Genomic DNA, 21,617 nt, shown 5'->3' with positions numbered 1-21,617 from the left:
TCACCACAGTACAGAGGTGCCAGGCACAACAGAATTATTCAGTAAGCATGTATTGATTAACTGATCATTCCTTGGGTTGCAGAATATTATGGTGAAAGCTACTCTGAGAGACGTGGAGTCTTTTACTTTAAAGTTCTGGTTGCAAAAGCAACATGGAAATCTAATCTCACTGTGACAAAATTCCCTGGGAGGGCCAGATGCCAGCAGGATCACTGGACTTCACTGAATACTGCTTGAAACGTACAGGCCATTCTGTTGGAATCTGGAAGTATATTTTTATGAGATTTCTTAATGCTTCTGAGCTTCACCATGTACTTCCAAGCAAAATCCACAAGCTAAGTTGCTTTTAACTTTCAAAAACAAACGAAGAGCTAAGTAGAAATTACCTTCTTTGCAAAACTGGGAAGGGGGGGGGGCGGGTGAGAGATGTGTATCAGAGCCATGGCTAGGGGAGGAAGACAGAAAAGGCACCACTGGGTGACCAGATTTTTATGATGATCCCCAAAGAGCATGGAGGACAGGAGGTTTTGAGTCAGAAGACTCAGATGTCTTTCTCAGGTCTGCAATTTCCAAGTTGTGACGCCTGGGGAAAATCATATATTTCTCTGAGAACCTTGTTTGCTCTCATAAAATGGGGATAATAACTCCAGCCTGTCTGTTGACCAAAACAGGGCTTCTCTGACATAAGGACAGTGAGCTTCCTCTCACTGCTTTATTTCTCTTCATTGTAGATTTCCAATCACTTCATTTTACTGTCTCTCCCCATCCCCACCACCACCAAAATGGAAGCACCACGAAGGCAAAGATTTTTGCTCCTTTTGTTCACCGTGGCATCTGCAGACCCTGTTGTCTTCAGGTGCTCCCTAACATTTTTGATTGCTTTGGTTGGATGGTGTCTCTGGATATCTCAAAGGGGTGATCTGCCTGGCCTCAACCCAGGGTAATTTTAAGGATCAGATCAAATGATGGATGTAAAAGGGCTTTGTAAACTGTCCATGGTAATGACTGTAACATACTGCTTTGGTCATTTATTGATCACATATGATATTCTGCACCAAGGTCTTCAAATACTGTGGAGTGGAAGAGGATTGTCAAAAGAGGGTTCCCATCGTGTCTGAAGCTCTTCACTGTAGAGCTGTGCGCGTACTTAATGACACAACTAGAAAATTCAGTCAATTCAGAGGGGGAAAAAAAATCCATCAAGCACTATCAGACATGGAGTTCCAGTCGTGGTGCAGCAGAAACAAATTTGACTAGGAACCATGAGGTTTCGGGTTCAATCCCTGGCCTTGCTCAGTGGGTTAAGGATCCAGCGTTGCCATGAGCTGTGGTGTAGGTCGAAGACGAGGCTTGGATCTGGCATTGCTGTGGCTCTGGCATAGGCTGGTGGCTACAGCTCTGATTAGACCCCTAGCCTGGGAACCTCCATATGCCACAGGAAGCGGCCCTAGAAAAGACAGAAAGACAGGAAAAGAAAAAAAAAAGAACTGATGGACAGTTCTTACCCCAAAGCACCACTAACTAACTGAACTTTCCAAACAATTGTGTTGATGTCCTGAAGGCCAAGCACAAGTTTTAATCTGGTCTTGGCTTCAATAACAGAAAAAGAGTCTTTTCTATGATTTTTGTTAGCAATAATATAAGACCCATAATCATGAAAATATTAAAAATAATAATGTAGAGATGGAAATAATAAAAATTCTGAGGCTAAATGAATATGCATAAGAGAGTTGTATAAGCAAAAATCTTTTACATATATTCTAACCAGCGTGATGGCTTTTAGTGTAAAAGGAAGGGAAAGGCTGTTTTCAGCCTCTAGGATCTGCTGTGTGTGTGATGGCTTCTTGGTTTTCTGACTGACAGATCAATTTAAATAGCAGTCCCTAAGGAGAAACCCAAATGCATTCTGTGCCCAAATCTACAAACACTAAGGTGCAATATACTTAGCCAACTGTCCTACAAATTGTTTCTGCCATTTTTCAAGAAAATTCAAGCATCTGAATTTTGGTTTGATAACACTGTTCAGTTAGTTCTAGACATTTAATGACTTGACTCTGGACCACCAACTTTATCTCCCTACCTCTGTTAGACACTGAGCACTGGGCAAATGGGTGTTGGGGATTTGGCTATAGGCAGTTCTGTTTGTTCTGCTTTTCAATTATCTCTCTATAGATTCTGCTAAAGATTTTCCTCTCAGCAGAATGAACTTCCTTGTACAAATCTTGTGTAGGGGTTTTGGTCTCATGACAGCCTCTGAATTATTAACACAATATGAATCACCCAATCTGAGAATCTGTAACTAGATACTGTTTTTGCCTCTCTCATGACCCCTTTTAGTTTCTTAGTTCAAGGGTTAAGAGCAGCAGTGTCCACATACTGTAAAGCTCTGTGCAAAAGTGAACAGCTGGCATTGCAGTTACCATCTCATTTGCTTTTTAGCTTGTCCTTTAGAAGTCTGTGATATTACCACGAGGTCAAATCCAAGTTCCTGGCTTTTCAGTTTTCTGTATTTTCATACCGAACTTCTTAGAAGTATTGTCTAATTACCCCAAGATTTAAGCATTTTCCTGATTAAAATAAAATTTTTAATACTGACATTTTATTCATCCTTCTGTAGTTTTTGACTTTAGAGATGATTCTGTTTAGGCAAATTTTCAGAACCCCCAATATAGTTTCTGGTTCATTCACTGGGAGCCAAGAATTTCTTAAATCAACAGTCTTTCATTTCCTTGCTGTGAAAGGTGGACTTTGTTCTCCTTGATGAATTTACCTATTATCTCACTCTTTGCCCAGAAAGAATTCTCAGTACCTGCTTTAACAGACAGCAGCACCAACAGGTAGAAACATAAACCACAGAGTAAGTGGAAAATGCTTCATGGGTGCCCTTAGCTGAAACCCACCCAGGCTAAGTGAGGCTACACAGCCTCACTTTTATCTCTGGTTTACATGGTTTCCGAAATCTTGTTTACTTTTTATTTTCTTTTCTTTCTTTTTTGGCTGCCCTGCAACATATAAGGAAGTTCCCAGGCTAGGGAATGAATCTGAACCACAGCTGCAACCAAGCCACTGTGGAAACCTGTGCCACAGCTGTGGCAACACCAGATCCTTGAATTCACTGTGCAGGGTCTGGGAAAAAACCTTTGTCCCAGCGCTTCGGCGACTCCCAGATCCCACTGTGCCACAGCAGGAACTCCTCCACAGTCTTGTTTAGAATAGTGCTCATTCAGATGCAGACAATCATGACAATATTAAAACCTCCAGTTAATGATTAAATACAGGACATCAAAGATACACTTACCTCCTGTTTAGTTACTTTGGAACCATCCTTTCCCTCTGTATTCTCCGGAGACTAGAAAGAAAATATTTTGGTGAATTATATTTAAATTGGAAAACATGTATTAAAGGACCACATAAGCCAACAATACTCTGCAGGGAAAGGTAATTTTCTAAGAGGATATGTTTTAAATACACACACACACACACACACACACAGAGCATTTATCTGCATAACTGCTCTAATTTTAAACCAGGAGTGTTGCAAGAACTGATCTGAGCCCCTGTTCTCAATGTACATTAGAGTGCTAATCAACGTTCACTGATTGCACCACCAGGCAAAGAACAGGGACCCAGCGGTCAGCAGCAGGGGTGCCTAGGATCCAACATGTGTTTCAGGCACTTTGTGTCTTTAAAGCGAGAGCTGCATGCTGGGAAAGCCCAAACCAAGTGCAGAAGCACATTTTCATCCCCTACTAGCTTAGCTTTGATTTCTGGCCTATTTTTTGATACGACCTGACAACTTGATGATGAATTCCTCTTTTTCCATGATCCACCCAGTGTCTCTCCCACACTCTCAGCCTTGACTGGACAGCCAAGCACCCTGCCTAATCCCCTTCCTGATTTTGATCCATTCCTTGGGCCAGCACCTGCTCACTCTCCTGACAGCTTCCACCTGACTCCTTTCTAGGCTGCAGCCAATAGGGAAAATACACTTCGATCTATGAGATCCATCAATTACTCCAATCTATTTTGACTGGCTAAAGACAATAAATAAGATTCAAACAATGAAACGAATTAGTAAATTAACACAAGATAGGAAGAGAGTTTCCGGGGCAAAAAAAAAAAATACAAATAGCAAAACAACATTTGGCACGTTTGGCTTAAGAAAAGAAAACAGGTGTAGGTAATGTCTCATCTGATGAAATGAGAAAAACATTTAAAAGCTCCTAAAACCCACTGTTTGCTGGGGCTGGTGACAATATAAATTAATATAACGTTTTCAAAGAACAACCTGGCAATATGAAAAAGGCACATAGGACTGACCATATAGTGACCCAGTAATTCCAATTTGGGGACCAAGACTAAAAGAAAGAAACCACATAAAAACAGTTTTGTGTACTGTTTCTAATATGAAATAACTGGAAACAACTCACAGGACCAGTAAATATCAGAGAAATATTTGAGGAAATGAATGAACTACTAATGCAATGGGATCAAAAGTAGTTATGCTATGTGAATACACGGGAAATCCACATAAAATAATGGTAAATTTTTCTTTTTTGGCCGCACCCACAGCATGTGGAAATTCCTGGGCCAGGGATCAAATTCGCAAATAAGGCTACATTTTAAAACTCAGATTATAAAGCAATATGTAAAACACAGGTCTGAAGTAGATAAAGTCTCTGAGAAAGACAAAAGCTTTTCTTCAAGAAAAAGGACACTGGGAACTTTCACTTCTCCCCTAGGGTTGCCTGTTAACCCAGAGTCCACCAGTTTTTCTCTTGTCAGAACCCCCCATGTCCATGCAGCTCTCCCTAGTTCACAAATCAACCAACTACTTCCTAAGAACATGGAAACTTCTCTATCATGAAGGCAAAGAGAGCTCTTGCACAGATCTTGTGCCATATCAGCCAGTTGAGTTGGAGATAGAAAAATCTTAGAAAGTCTGAGCATATGAAGACAGTGCCTAGCTGAGCCATTTGGCTTTGCTCACTTCCATGGCTACAGACGTGACCCTCCTGGTCACAAACCAGACTCTCTCTTGTCTAAAGTGCTGGGCTCTCATTCTTACTTTTCAGGCCACTTGGCAGATTCAATCTTGGGTACCTACCCTCCATCTGTAACTGATAGCCTTCCTCCCCCTCTCCCCAATTTTTAGGGCCACACCCTTGGCATATGGAAGTTCCCAGGCTAGGGGTAGAATCAGAGCTGCAGCTGCCAGCCTACTCCACAGCCACAGCAACACTTTTGCATCTGTAACCTACACCACGGCTCACAGCAACACTGGATCCTTAACCCTCTGATCAAAGCTAGGGATCAAACCTGCATCCTCATGACCACTATGTCAGGTTCTTAACCCTCTAAGCCACAGTGGAAACTCCCTGATAGGCTTTTAAAGAAACAGCACAAGAGTTTCCATCGTGGCTCAGCAGTAATGAACCTGACTAGTATCCATGAAGACTGGGTTCGATCCCTGGTCTCACTCAGTGGGTTAAGGATCCAGTGTTGCCGTGAGCTGTGGTGTAGGTCGCAGATTTGGCTCAGATCCTGTGTTGCTGTGGCTGTGGTATAGGCCGGCAGCTGCAGCTCCAATTCAACCCCTAGCCTAGGAACTTCCACATGTTACAGATACGGCCCTAAAAAGACACACACACACACACACACACACACACACACACACACACACAGCAGCAGCAGCAGCAGCAGCAGCAGCAGCAGCAGCAGCAGCACAAAGCTACAACTGATGCCAAGTGGCATTTTAACAAATTTTAAAAACTGATGTTAATAATGTTACTTTCAATATTCTTCTAGGCAGGGGATCTGTGACACCAATGTGAAAGCTCACTCTCTAAACACTGAGCCAATCATGTTTGTAGTAGATGCAAATTATTGAAAAAAAGAAACTTGGAAAGAACCCCTATAAAAAAAAAGCAGGTATAACTGAGAATGTTAATGCCTTCAGACAAATGCATGTAAAACTGGAGACATGAAGGTGTACAGCTCCAGCAACGCTGGTTTCTCTGGCAACCTCTCCACAAAGCATTAGATGAACAAAGCCAAGTGACCTTTACCTTGGGATCAGTGGGGCAGTGTGCCATGCTCGAATCTTGGTTCCCTACATAGAAGCTGTGTGATCTGGGGCAGTGACTTGATCACCTGGCTCAGTCTCTTCATCTGATAGATGATAATGTCTCACAGGGTCATGTTCACGATCAGATGAGATGTTGGGGAGAACACTTCCCAGATTGTGAATTATTATACACATGTTATACAACACAATACCTGAGATCTTAGCGAGTCTTCTGAATCACCACATATGAAATTATATTCAAGAGCAGAAAAATCATGAACTGTCACAGGCTGCTGGGGAATTCACCCAAAGTGCAATCAAGAGCAAAACATAAAAAAGATGAAAAACATAAAAGAGATGAAAAACATAAAAAAGAGGTTGGGGACACGGTGGTTGATCACAAGGTCCCACGTCTATCTAAAGACATTCAGAAGCAGAGAATAGAGATACTAGTGGGAATTTGTGCAAAGTCATAATGGGTGAGAATTTCCCCAAAATGAAGTCGTGAGTCTCCAGGTGGAAAACTCACACCAAGGCACAAATGGGAAACAAACCAAACAATGAGACATCACAAAACTATGGAAAGACAACGGAAATGAGGAAAACCTTTCGAAGTTATCAGACTTAACAGGTGGGTTATCTACAAAGAATTATTTCGCACCAGCATCTATAAATGTAAGGAAACAAATTTCAGAATGCAAATACTAAGAGCGTTTACTCTTAACTGAGCTTTTCTTTCAACAAGGATCTATTACTAAAGGATCAAATTCAGAGATAAGAAAAATGAATTAAGGTGGAAGAAAAATAGGAGTTCCCGTCGTGGCTCAGTGGTTAACGAATCCAACTAGGAACGATGAGGTTGCAGGTTCAATCCCTAGCTTTGTTTAGTGGGTTAAGGATCCAGTATTTCTGTGAGCTGTGGTGTGGGTCGCAGACGCAGCTTGGATCTGGCATTGCTGTGGCTGTGGCTGTGGCTGTGGCCGGCAGATGCAGCTCCGATTAGACCCCCAGCCTGGGAACCTCCACATGCGGGAGCGGCTCCAGAAAAGACAAAAAAAAAAAAAAAAAAAGATGGAAGGAAAATATATAAGAAAAATACCTAAAATATGCTGGCAGATCTAATTATTGCCTATAGAACCTATTTTTGTATGTTTAAAAATATTTCAGCAGAAGGCCTAGACCGGTGCTGCCCTATAGAATTATTACACATAATCTCAGATTTTCTAATAGCCACATGAAGAAAGTAGAAATGGGTGAAATTAATTTTAGTAATGTATTTTATTTAGATGACTATATCTAACATCTTACCATTTCAACATGTCATCAACAGATAAATTACTGAGATAGTTCACAAACTTCCTTGGCACTAAATCTTCAAAACCTGGCAGGTATTTTACACTTAACAGTATACCTCCATTCAGATACTGAGTTTTCACCAGGAGTACCTAATCCATATTTAGAGGTCATAAAGTTTATAGTAGTTTCACGTATCTGGGTTGTTGCAAACATATTTAAAATTTCTCAATAATTGAATCTCAAATCAGTTTTTAAATTTTTGTTTTTGTTTTTGGGCTGCACCCACAGCATATGGAGGTTCCCAGGATAGGGGTCAAATCGGAGCTACAGCTGCCGGTCTACACCACAGCCTCAGCAATGCGGGATGCAAGCCACGTCTGCAACCTATACCACAGCTCACGGCAACGCCAGATCCTTAACCCACTGAGGGAGGCCAGGGATTGAACCTGCATCCTCAGGGATCCTAGTCAGGTTCGCTAACCGCTGAGCCGCGAAAGGAACTCCCCAGTTTTAAATTTAAATTGAGCAAAATTAGAATTTTAAAAATTCATCTCATTCTTTTTAAGTGGCTAATAGTCTCAGCAGTTAGTGGTCACCACATTGGACAACACAGTTGTAGAAAATAACAACCACACAAGAGAAAAAGGAGTGTGACCAGACCACAAGTCATAGCACGTGAAGGTCCTGGTTTTGTCCTGGAGGATGGCACAGACACAGAATAATTTCGGACTTTGTTAAAAACAAAATTTAAAGACAGGCTTTCAAAATGTTAAGAAAATAAAAAGGATATAGAAACTTACAAATCAGTAACAGTGGGAATAAGGCAAAGTTTACAAATCAAAGACAGAGAAGAAAAGAACAAAACAAATGAAAACGTGATAAATAGAAACCACAAAATAAGTCATTAGAAAAAGTCCTAATATATTACTTATAATATACCTAAAGAAGCCATACTCATTTACTATGATATCAAATAACAGAAAAAACAGAATAATACAGGTACATAATTCCACTTTTAGAAATTTTAAAAGATGTACAAATCAATATTATGGATTTATAAATGATATACACATCAGAAATGCATAAAATCATGGACTGGAAGGACACACATCAAATTCATGATAATGGTTACCTCTAAGCTGACAAGGAAGGGAACCAAGGGGGTGTTATGAACTTGAACTTTGGAGCATTTTTTTTTTTTTTAGAAAGAGTTGAAGTAAATGGGATCCCAAAAATGTGGAATTTCTGAGTGATGAGTAAATAGGTATGTCATATTATTTCCTGGATTCTTCTATATTTAATGTTCCCCCAATATTACCAATATTAAGGGGGGACACTAAGTGCTAAGCCCAGTTGGCAGTGGCTCAGTTGGTCATGGTCTGCCCAGGACCATTAGCATTTTCTGTATTTCTTAAATGGCTTAAAGTCTGGCTCACCACACAACCTCTTCCTTTTCTGTTCAAGACACATAATTCACAGTCATTTCTTTGGTTGATGGTAAGAAGGAATCTGGACTTGGCCCAGATGAGAAGCAAGAGCCCTACAAACACTATTTCAGAAATGCTCCTCCTGAGCAGATGTAGGAGCAGAGCTGGGAGGAGGGGGCAAGCGCTCCTCAGCCCACTGCACCCACATTCTCACTTTACACCAAGATGCCAGGATCCTGCATCCGAGGACCTAAGATGCATTGCAGGAGCACAACTAGATTTCCTTAAGACTACAGCCGGACCTCTAGCCCTTCTCAAGAACCCAAGAAAAGAAATACAGAATTTTTATTCTGTTGACCATCTTGTAGAAATTAATAGGACATATCACCAACTGCTGAGTTTGCCCTTCAATAAATGGCTGTTACCACCTTCTAGAGGGGCTCCTGTGGGGGCCACGAACCCAACTTTCTCTGTCCAAACTCAGGAAGGCATCAGAGAAGATGAGAAAAGGCCTAGGCCCTTCAACAGATGCTTGAGAACAGCTCTAGGTGGGCTTAGCCTCTGAATTTGCCACTACAGAGAAAAATACTGAAGGTGTGACAGGAACCTGGGAACACAGGGCTGGAACCTCCTGGTGCCATGTTTCTCAGCCACAGGAGAAGAAAGAGGAGGGCTCTGGGTCCTGAGGAACGAGAACTGGATGTTAAAGTCTCCAAAAGGCTGACTGCTAAGTGTGGGCTCTTAGAGTTTTCCTTCCAGGATTTTAAGGGACAGGAACTACTGTCCCTTATAACTTAAGTGAATTCGTTCAAAGCCTGGAGTATGTATGAAATCCCAGGAACCATGAGTCGGCAGCCACGGAGCAAGTCCAGCCTTAACTCCTGGGTTTTCCACACTGATACAGGAAAGCTTGGAGCAGAGGCAACACCACAAATGAACCAACAATCACTTCTTTTCATCTGGGAATGGATTACTTTGGGTGGGGTCTTCCCTATCTTGCTGGCCAATATGTTAAAGTTTTTTCTTTATATTTTCTTTTTTGGCCTTTCTTGCGGCATATGGAAGTTCCTGGGTCGAATCAGAGCTGCAGCTGCAGGCCCACGCCACAGCCAGGGCAACACCAGATCTGAGCTGCATCTGTGACCTATGCTGAAGCTTGTGGCAACATGAGATCCTTAACCCACGGAGCGAGGCCAGGAACTGAACCTGCATCCTCATGGATACCAGTCAGATTCTTAACCCACAGAACAGGAACTGAGCCACAACAGGAACTCCTAGGTTTTCTTTTAAAATTAATTTATAAAAAAATAAAATTAAATTAATGTTTTCTGTTATACACTTAAGGCTGGGGAAAAGAAAGCATTCCAATCGTGAGCTAGTTATCCAAGGAAAACCATTCTAGGACAAAAAGATCCAAATAACACATCCAGAGAACGACTGGAATGTGTCCATGATTAACTCTTCACTCTTCTGCTAAACTTGACACATAACTCAATTGTTTGATTAACACAACATTAATTTCCCTCCACAAATGGGGGCACTGTCCATGAAATTCTCATGAAGTGTCCCAAATAACAGGTACTGCCCTTAAATTCAAATATTCATGTATTTGAATTTGACACATGAAACAGACCCTGGAATTTTTATTCAAAGTCACAGGGATCATTGTTTAACAACAGAAAGACTAAAAACAGCCTTCATTCATTCTCTAGGTGTATGTTTGGGATCCTCCAATACTGCCTTGCTTTTTAAAATAACCCTTTAAAATCCAGAATTTGGAATTGAGAGATCACATGCAAAGTAATCAAACTGGTGTTAAATTTCCTTCTTACCTTTTTCTCCCTTGCCTGTGTCTATTAATTCAATCAACATCTATAAACCCAAATAGCTAATTAAGGCCATGAGGCTAGTATGTCTTTCCAAAATAAAATAAGATCAAAGTGAGTAAAACTCTGCTTTAACAGACTCTGGATGAACTTGAAATAAACAGCAACTCTCCCTTTTCTGACGCATATTTTTAGGGAAACCATCTCACATTGTATTCAGTCACAAAAGATAACTGAAAGAAGGAAAAAGCCATGTTCAAGTGTGTTCAGTGACATTTTCTTGGTATAAATATCATAATTTAACAATGGAAATTATATTAATACAATATTGTCAGTCAACTATACTTCAGTAAAGAAAGAACATCAAGTCTTGCATTAAAGATAAAATGCAATTAATTAAAAATAAATAATGGAAGTGTATCATCAAAATGACATAATTTAAAATTCTGTATGCATCTCTCTGGTCCGAGCCACCTCTTTCACAAGTTACCTCTTCCCACATGTTGTGCTGATGGGATTGTAGAGGAAACTCCTGGATGAGATCAGAAGCCTGCCCCTGGTCTGGCTTGTATCTTACATGCCTGGGCTTGAGTTTCTTCACAAGTAAACCTACGGGGATGGACCCAAAGATCTCACTCATCTGAATAGATGCTGGTACACATGCTAATCACACAAGGGACGTGTATACTGTAAGGATGACGTAGGGGAGTCTTGGAAAATGACAAGAGAAGACCCATAGGAACAGTCACAATCTTAAGAAACATGGGTACTGAACTGTACTTATGTGCAGAGCAATGATCTAAATGAGCTCATCTCACCCCAATCCTGTGAGTCTGGTAAACAGCATCATGGCCACTGTATAAAGGAGGAAGTGAAGCCAGAGAGGTTAGGTAACTTAACTAAGATGACCCAGTTGGTAATCTTGGTGGTAAGTGGAAGGGATTTAGACCTGGGTAGGCTGGCTCAGAGTTCCTCTTCTCACCCACGGTGCCACTCTAAGTGGCTTCTGCTGGCTGTCCTAACTTGGAACTTGGATGCGTATCTGGGATGCTAGGAGAGCAGAGGGCTTCCAGTTTGGGGAATATCTTAATCTGTAGACCCACGGAAGCAGCACCCAATATGTAATGGAGTGTTTCCTAGTCCCCTTCATTTATGAGCCTGTTGGAATAACAAGAAACAATTTTCCACTAAAAATACATGTTGGGATGCATGTTCATTTACTATTCTGGGTTTGTAAAAGGTCACATATATAGATGCAAGGATGTTTATCTCACTATTAAAAGTAAAGACCAAACATCAAATCATTTCCACCATTTTTTATAGCACTTTACATTTCTCTATGTACTTTCGTACTGCTGCTGTATTTGATCCTCTCGATAGTGCTGAGCTACACAAGGACTGTCTCAATATTCCCATTTTACAGATGAAGAACAGAGGCTCAAAGAAGTCAAAGAACTGTCCCCAGTAAAGACTGGTGGAGACCACACCAGATTCCAGTCTTCTAGCTTTTACACCAGGGCTTGTAAAGGGGTGTTATCAGATGATTACTTCATTTTCCTGTTTGTCCAGATAGGAATTAACTTCTAGTAAATGGTAAACACAGTTATGGTGTCCTTTCTATTTCTGCAAAGCTAATCAGGTGGCTCTGACATGATGGACATGTGACCACTAAAAGGGGGAATGGTAAAACTAAAAATTATAATTAAGAGAAGAGGTAAAAGACAGCAAGACGTAGACAGGAAAGATAGAGTTTAAAAAGGTATTATATAGCATACATATGGAACTTCAGAAGCAGTCTTTACAGCTTCACACTTTGATCATGTCTTTAGTGTGTTTATCTCCCACATACAGCAAACCTAATACAACTTCCCACGAAGTCAAATTTAACAAATAACTTTTGTACTCAAACACTAATCAATTGGAAATCCAGAACTCTGAAATAAAAATCCATCCAGTCCTAGGGCCAGGAGATCATCCCAGCTATGAGGCTTTTGTTCTTATCTGATGAGTTCCAAAAACATAAGACCTGCTCATTTTTGAAATCCGATGCCTAAGCAATGGTGGCTTAATATTTACATCATAACCTCTCATTATACTATATAATGTGCAAGGGTGTTTACATGTTCCTGGTCACAGCAGACTATCCCTATGATGTGAAATACAACAAATTGAAGAAGATACTACATCTTGAATAGAGCAAATCCAGCAGTTTTTGAATTTGAGAAAATAGGAAGTTTCACACTCTCAATACTCAGATACCAATGCATGGGTGAAGAAACTTCACATATACACTTGTGTATGACCTACAGTCCATTAGTTACTAAAATACCCATATATGTATATATATATGCTGAAATACCCAGCCTTCATATATATGTATACTCAATATATATATACTCACATATATACTTCCTATATATACATATATGTGTATATATAAGTATATATATATCTATACTTATAAGTACATATATAAATATATATTCACATATATACACCAAAAATATATATACAGAAATACCCAGCCTTCGTATATATATATACTTCATATATATACATAAATGTATATACAAGTATATATCTGTATATAAGTATATACATTCATATATATATACACTTCATATATATATTCATACACAAACACACACACACACATACCCCAAAATACATATATATACAGAAATACCCAGAAGCCTTCATGATACTGTGCCTCTTTCAGAAACCAGAGTCCTGGGCCCTGGGGAGCAGCCTTGAGGCATAATCAGAGACAATAAGGACCTGTTGGGTAACTTTCTATAGCTGGCACCTAGAAGCAAAGGCCTTGGCCTCTATCTTAACAAAGACAACGTCTGAAACAGAGGAACACTCACATCTTTACATATAAAGATACCTCTTGCATCATCCTTGCTTCATTCACTGGGCACCTTTCTTTACACATGAATACATGAGGGTATTAGAAAGAAACATTCAGTGTAACGGCCGGGAGAAAAATTCTTGAGTAAAAGAAGGCTGGGGTGTAAGTCCTGGTTCTATCACCTCCCAGACGTGTGAGCTGGGGACACGCCTTTCCCTTATTAAATCCCATATATTCCCCCTGTGGATGAGTTAGGCCACAGGGCAAAGGAAGCCAAGACCCTGCTCGACCCTCCCAACTTACAGGGCCTCTGAAGGTCAGCACCCACCTTCCAGGGTGGCAGGGGATGGGGGGGGGGTTGTGAGGGGGGCTTCAGCTCATTAATGTAAAGCACTGGGAACGGGGCCTGAGTTACAGAAAGCCACCTTGGTGTTGCTGACGGTGGCTGTCGAAACCGTGATCTGTGGGATAGGCCTACCCGCCCCCCAGAACTGGTGGTAGAATAAAGTGATATAATATGAAATTAACACCGTAATACTGCCCAGGAGGATTTACTTCTAACAACTTCACCTATTTTAATTTAAGCTAAGGTGTCTCGTGACTATAAAGCACAAAGTCCAGGTTGGGTATAGCCAAGTTAGTCAATAAATGGTAGCCACTTAAAGTTTAATAGTAATAAAATATATGTATATGTTGTTACTGACAGAGGATTCTCTTAAAAGATTACATTTTGTGGGGGCGGGGTTCCCATCGTGGCTCAGTGGAAACGAATCTGCCTAGCATCCGTGAAGACGAAGGTTCGATCCCTGGCTTCACTCAGTGGGTTAAGGATATGGCATTGCTGTGGCTGTGGTTTAGGACAGCAGCTGTAGCTCTGATTTGACCCCTGGCTTGAGAACTTCCATATGCTGCAGATGTGGCCCTAAAAAGACAAAAAAAAAAAAAAAAGATTACATTTTGGTACCACTTTGGAGATTTAAAACCTTTTTCTCTCTTTCTCTACTTCTGAATATGCCTATTATGTCCTTTTTGTGACCAAACATGCATTTATCTCCGGCAAATCCAAATGGTCCTGTTTCTGGCCATGCTCACAGGATGTAAAAACACTGGACTTAATAAATACGTTGACCAGGAGCCAACACACAATTTGAAGGAAGTCTTCTAAGGAGGCAGTGAAATGTACAATAAATAAGCAGCCAGTGGGGGAAAAAAAATTTCAACATTTTGATTTGGTTTGTTATCTTCAACACTGATTTTTAAATTACTCAGGAGAATAACATCATATTTCAACATACTAGGTACTGTGAAAGCAGACAGCTTAAATGGTGTTTGTTTCAGTCACCATTTCCAAATTGTACCCTGCAGGAAAGTGGAATATTTTTAACTCTGGTGTCAACAAATGCATGTTTTAGGGGGAAGATATAGGAAAAGAGGATCACCTGATAACTGATTTGCCAAGTGAATTTTAATGTTATGTGGTGATATTTTTAAACATAATTTTTTTCTGTGAGAAAAATCAACCATGTAAAAATGCACCAGATGAAAGCTTATGTTCTTTCAAAAACACTACACTTGCTATTTGCTTGTTGAACATCTCCTTCTATAACTGCAGTTACTTAGACATACAGGGTGAGAGATCTGTGTGCCATTTGCCCTACAAAATAGAAGCGTAGCTTATTACAAGCCTATTATTTCACTGCAGTTCTCTTCATAACTAAAATTTGAGAACTAAAAATAACCAGCATCACAATAAGGATCATCCATTGACTGTTTCACAGGTGTGAGGCGCTACGCTAAGAATCCTGCATTTACCATTTCTTTTAATTCCTTGAACAACCCAATGAGGTAGACTATTTTTAGCTCATTCTTACAGATGAGGAAACTGCGTCTCAGAGAATGAGGGACTTAGAAGCTTAGGAAGGAGGTAAGTAACAGCCTTCAATCACACAGCTGGTAAACAGTAAAGCTGGGTCCTACTGGACTATCTGTCAAACAAGGATATGAAATCATTAAAGTTATCACTTTCCTCCCTTGAAAACAACTGGCTTATGCATTCATTCGACAGTTACTGTACCCGTGCTAGGCACTGTGAGGAATTAAAAAAAAAAAAAATCAGAGCCTTTGAATGGATAAGCAAGGAGGTCCTACTTTACAGCACAGGGAACTCTATCTAATCTTTTGGGATAGACCAAGAGGGAAGATCATATAAGAAAAGGGATATATATATGTATAACTGGGCTGCTTTGGTATATAGCAGAAATTGGCACAACACTGTAAATCAGCTATACTTTAATAACAAAAAATTTTTTTAAAAGACCAGAGCCATCAAGTACTTCATGGCCAAACAGAATCAGAAGGATTACAAAGTTGATTCAAAATTTGGTAATCGGTCAAATAACATGTGGGAATTTATAAACACGGTCCCAAACAACTACCTTTTAAACTGAAGAGGGTGATTTAAAGAAAAGCAAAGGGACCAAGAAGCCATGAGATCCTGCTATGTAGCACTGGGAACTATGTCCAGTCACTTAAAATGGAGCATGATAATGTGAGAAAAAAGAATGTATACATGTATGTGTAACTGGATCACCTTGCTATACAGTAGAAAACTGACAGAACACTGTAAACCAGCTATAATGGAAAAAAATAAAAATCATTATAAATTGCAAAAAAAAGAAAGACAATACATCTTTACTAATAAGGGAGGGGAGCTACTGTACTCAGTCTAACCGCAGCTGCTATAACAGGCCTTGAATTTAACCTCGTTCTACTTCAAAGATAACAAGACTTAACAAGTCACCTTTATTAACAAACTAGCATTGATCCTCTTGAGATAAAAAAAAAAAAAAGCTAGAATGTCCAACCCATTTAACCAGACAACTTTTTGTCAGTGTTTGTCCTTTGGATATGCAGTACAAATACTCAGAGCTTTTGAATACTTTTGAATACTTTAATACTTCTGAATACTCAGAACTCATAGTTTTTCTTGTGGCTCATTATCACTGCTTGCCATGAATTATAAATACTGCCATATGTATATTACCTTCCCTGTTATACTGAAAGATCCTTAAAAATAAGGGCCTTTACTAATTTGCTTCAAACAATAATTCACTTAATTTCCCAAGGTGATGGTACTTTGCCTAAAGGTGATTCCTGATAAATGTTTATTTACCATGAAGTGAGTGAATAAGTGGATAAAATGTATAACCCTGCCATTTTGGAGCCTTTGCTCAAAAACAGGCTTTATATTAATATTAATGCAATTAAACTCAGCAGGTATTTGTGGATGGCACACTATAGTCAGCCCCTTTTATTTTCAGACCAGGTAACTCAGTACAGCTAAGAAGGCAATTCTCTCCAACTTGACTTAGAGAGTCAATTCAATCCCTATCAGAATCACAGCAGGCAGGCTGTAGAAATTTACAAACTGATTCCAAACTTTATATGGAAGCACAAAGGATGTAACAACCAAAGCAATTTTGAAAAAGAAGAGTAGGCACTATCAGCACCAAAACTTATTATGAAACCATGGTAATCAAGATAATGTAGTATTAACATCTGAATAAACACAGATAGTGGAATACAACTCAGAGCACTGAAATCAAATGTTAACATTTATGATCAAAATGATTTTCAACAAAGGTGCCTGGGCAATTCAGTGGAAAAAGGATAGTCTTTTCAACCCTTATCTTACCTTCTACACAAATTTAACTCAAAATGGATCAAAGACCTAACTATAAGAGCTAAAGCTATCAAACTTCTAGGAGAAAACATCTGTGACCTTAGGCTAGGCAAAGATCTATTAGATATGATATTAAATGGTTTTCATCAAAATTAAAAAACTTTCGTTCTTCAAAAGACATCAAGACAATTATTCTTTCAGAAAGCCACACACCAGAAGAAAAGATCTACAAATCATATATTTGATAAAGGACTTACATCCAGAAGATATAAAGGATGCTTACAACTCAAGAGGAACAATCCAACCTAAAAATGGACAAAATATCTGAAAGGACATTTCACCTAAAATATCCACTACGCTTGTAAACACACAAAAAGATGCCCATCATCATTACTTCTGAAAATGTAAACTAAACTAATTAGAAGGCTACAAGCAGAAAAACATGACACTACCAGCTATGAGCACAGATGTGGAGAAACTGGAACCCTCTTGCCCTGAGGGTACAACATTTTGGAAAACAGGTTTGAAGTTTCTTAAAACATTGAAGACAGAGTTTCATACCATTCACCAGTTTATACCCTCAGGAAACTTCCCAAGAGAAATGAAAATATGTCCATGCAAATACTCACATAGAAATATTCACAACAGCCTTATTTCTAAGGACCCCAAGCTGATATAATCCAAATGCTCATCATTTTGTGAGAGGATACACAAAAGGTCAAATATCCATACAATGGACTATTATTGGTCAAATAAAAAAGAATGGTACTGATACATGTGATAACATGTGTGACCCTCAAAAACCTGACGCTAAGTGAAAGAAACCAGATACAACAGATATTGTTTGATTCCTTTCATATAAAATTTCCAGAAAAAGCAAATCTAGAGACAGCAGATCAGTGGTTGCCTGGGACTCAGGTGGGAGTAGGATTGCCTGCAAGCAATGGGATAGACCTTTTTGGAGTGATGGGAGTGGTTTAAAACTGGATGATGGTTATATTACACGATGCTCCAAATTTATTAAAAATCACTGATTTGTATACTCTGAATAGATGAATGGATATTAAACACATCATACCTCAATATGATTTTTTTAAGGAAATTATACTCTCCTTCATATTGCTTGAGAGTTGTTTAAATAAGTGTCAGTGTCACTCAATCCTGGGCATTGATTCTTTCAATCTTTTATTCCAACCAGACAGGTTTGAAAAACTCACATCTCATTATTCTTAATAATAAACATTTCTTTGATTTCTAGTAAACCTAAGTATTTCCTTCTATTGAATTTGTTATTTTCTTATAAGGATAGACATGTTTTCTACAAGGACATGTGAGGCTCTTCATCTTTTAAAAAATAGCACACTTTTTTCAGTGATATGTGGTATAAATATTTTTTCCCAGTTTTTCTTACATTTTAAGATGTTGTTAACAGGATTTTTTTTTTCTTGGCCATATTAACCTATTCACTTTCATGGAGACAAATTCATCTGTATTTTCATTTACAGAGTCTGTCTCTGGTGTTATGTGATATACTTTTGAAAGAAATCAGAACTCTTGCACCCCTATGTCAAACTCAGCACTACTAGGCTTTTCCATTTTATGAAAAGAAGTAAAACATAATTTCAAATCTCAAAGCTACAGATCAACAGACTTTTCTTCCTAAACCCTCTTTTTTTTTTTTGCTTTTTAGTGCTGAAAGTGCAGCATACAGGAGTCCCAGGCTAGGAGTTGAGCCTACACCACAGCCACAGCAATGCCAGATCCAAGCTGTGTCTGTGACCTACACCACAGCTCACGGCAACGCAGGATCCTTAACCCACTGAGCAAGGCCAGGGATCGAACCTGCATCCTCATGGACACTAGTGGGATTCGTTTCCATCTCACCATAACGAGCACTTCCTAAACCTCCATTTTTAAGTATAGAGAGACACTGGTGTTTATAACCCAAGTCCCTGGAAAACTGCCTCATTAGAGAACGTCTGATGTGACACGCTAGACATCTCCAACAGTTCCATTGAGGAGGAACTGGAAAAATTCAAAGATGGATGTGAAAATGGGTTTGCTGTTGCGAGTCATACCAGGACCATGGCTCTGGGCCTCACTGGCTAAGGCTTCTCTGAACATCAGTTCATCACATAACAAGCATTTGCAGATGTCTGACCAGCATAGTCTAGAACTAAGCCACTCATTGTCCCGCCACTACCTGAGTCCACAAATATTATCATTTCCCTTTCTGTTTCACTCAGTATGTCAGTAATGAGTTCCCATCAATTAGGTAATGAATACAAGAAAGTCAAATTTATTTCAATCTCACTAACTCAGGAAGAGATTTAACAGCAACTTTATTTTTATTTATTTATCTGTTTCGTCATTTTAGGGCCATACCTGTGGTATATGGAGGTTCCCAGCTAGGGGTCCAATGGGAGCTGCAGCTGCTGGCCTACACCACAGCCACAACAACGCCAGATCAGAGCTGCGTCTGTGACCTACACCACAAGTCATGGCAATGCCAGCTCCCTAACCCACTGAGGCCAGGGATGGAAACTGCGTCTTCAAGGATGCTAGTTGGATTTGTTTCCACTGAGCCACGATGGGAATTCCTAACAGCAACTTTAGAACTCATCTCTGTTGAGCGCTGTTCTGCTTCAAAAAATACTACTGCAGTTATAAAAACCATGTGGTCTTGTGTAGCTATGACTATCACACATGAAGATATAGACAAAAGTCACAAAGATAGGATTAAGAAATGGCATAAGAATGTTTTATGTTAATGTGGTTACTGTGGCCTTGAAAGTGGATACCTGAGACCTTTTAAGAAATAATCAGAAGAGGCACTGAAATGCCTGAACACAGAAAATGACTGTTAGAGTCTCACCCACAGTTTCAAGACTGGCTCCAAGTCCACCTTCTTTCCTTATCTATCCTACTGCTTTCAAATCTATACTATATATCTGGGACATATATATAGGCTTAACTTCATTCAACTGTCTTGCACCTGCCACTCTTAGCACTTGGAAGTTCGATGAGAGCAACTTTGTGTTCCTGGGGCAGGAAATCAGTACTAGGATTCTAGATGCTTTTATTGACTTTCTTAGTGCTGTTTCTTACTCTGCAGAACAGCCTCAACAGTGCTCATTAAATAACATATTTTGGTTTCTGGGAAAAGTTGGAAAAAAGAAGCCAAGATGGCAAAAAAAAGTATTATGGGGGCACTTTCAAAACTTACTATAATGTAGAACAGGTAGTGCGTTAGCCATAAAAATATCGTGGAGTAGTATGTAAATAACCCAGCTTCCCAGATCTCAAAAAGCAACGTCCAGATTGTCTCCATTTTCTTGCATCTAGGCAGGTTTTACCTAATGTCTATGGTTGCCTACATAAGTTCCAGTGAATTCCAGGGTCCCATGGCGGGGGGGCTCCAAGGTTTGGCTTGTAGGCTGGATGACCATGTAGCCATGTTTAATTTGTAGCTGCTCCTGTCCAGTTACCAGCCCAGGTCTTTGGGCTGCAGGAATTAATGAAAAGCCTTTCTATTAATCAAGGAGAGGTTTCCCACCTCTGAAAACACTCTGATATTCTGAGCGACAACACATATATGCCTGCACACAGTTCTGCCCTGAGTTCCAGGATGTCTGGCTAGCTTCTTGGGGTGTCCTGCCTTCCAGGAAAATAAAGTAATAATCAAGTCAGTTCCTCTGCTTTTCAACCCTTCTGTTTCCTTAAGACAGGTGGGCAGTGAGGACAATGTTTAAGAATAATGTTTTTCCAACCCTGAGTCGAACAACAAGGATTCCAGAACATCAGGGTCCATTATAATAAAGAAACTGTGCCCATCTAACTTACTATTTGTCTAAATTTGTTAATAATTCCCAGGAAAGGAGATGGCACCAATTCACTCTGTAACCCATTTCTTGACAACTCTACTAGAATTCCCAACCTTGTAATGAAACCACAGATAAATGTTGAAAATGTTGGCCTCCTTCTAATGTTCTCATTCTAGTACTGGAAAAACAACACTTTCATAAAAATTAAATTTAAATAGTGAATCTAAAGTATTAGTATTCTTAATAGGCCATCCATTATCTTAGGCTTTGCATTTCAAATTCTTCTTGACCCACTCACCACTAAATGAAGAGCATGAGTAAATAAGATAAGGCCTTTAGATCTACAGGGTCTAATTAAATCTTTGGTACTAGCTATTGGTTGGTGAGGCCGTTGGGTAATTCGTGTCTCTAAGCTGCAGTTCAACTGCCATAACACCTGTCCAGGTGTTCTGAGAATTAAATGAGATGTTAAATCAAACTCTACCCACAATATGAGGCGCAGAGTGTGTCCACAAACTCTAAGATCTAAAAACTTTTAAAGATTATTTTTTTTAAATGGAGGACACAAGCCTCCACCACATTCTTAGCAAAGACAGGTTAAAAAGGCAAAAGCGTCTGCACTGCTAAACTTCAATATTTTA

At 39.6% G+C, this 21,617-nt stretch overlaps 1 protein-coding gene across 5 annotated transcripts in view; it reads right to left on the bottom strand.

Annotated features, from left to right (window-relative positions):
* HMGN3 (high mobility group nucleosomal binding domain 3) overlaps positions 1-21,617 on the bottom strand; it is a 37,008-nt gene that overhangs the window by 10,093 nt on the left and 5,298 nt on the right. For all 5 annotated transcript variants that reach the window (XM_084981322.1, NM_001244502.1, XM_005659421.4 and 2 more), the window contains one exon: positions 3,299-3,349. In XM_084981322.1, coding sequence (XP_084837448.1) covers positions 3,299-3,349 — 51 coding nt within the window. The remainder of the gene's footprint in view (positions 1-3,298; positions 3,350-21,617) is intronic.

The sequence above is a fragment of the Sus scrofa genome, chromosome 1 (genome assembly GCF_054392235.1).
Source record: "Sus scrofa isolate SSC_HxYL_T2T_F1_AM1 chromosome 1, Sscrofa_HxYL_maternal_Yorkshire_Landrace_v2.0, whole genome shotgun sequence".
In the NCBI taxonomy this organism is placed as follows: Eukaryota; Metazoa; Chordata; class Mammalia; order Artiodactyla; family Suidae; genus Sus; species Sus scrofa.
This window is presented reverse-complemented; position numbering and strand designations above follow the sequence as displayed.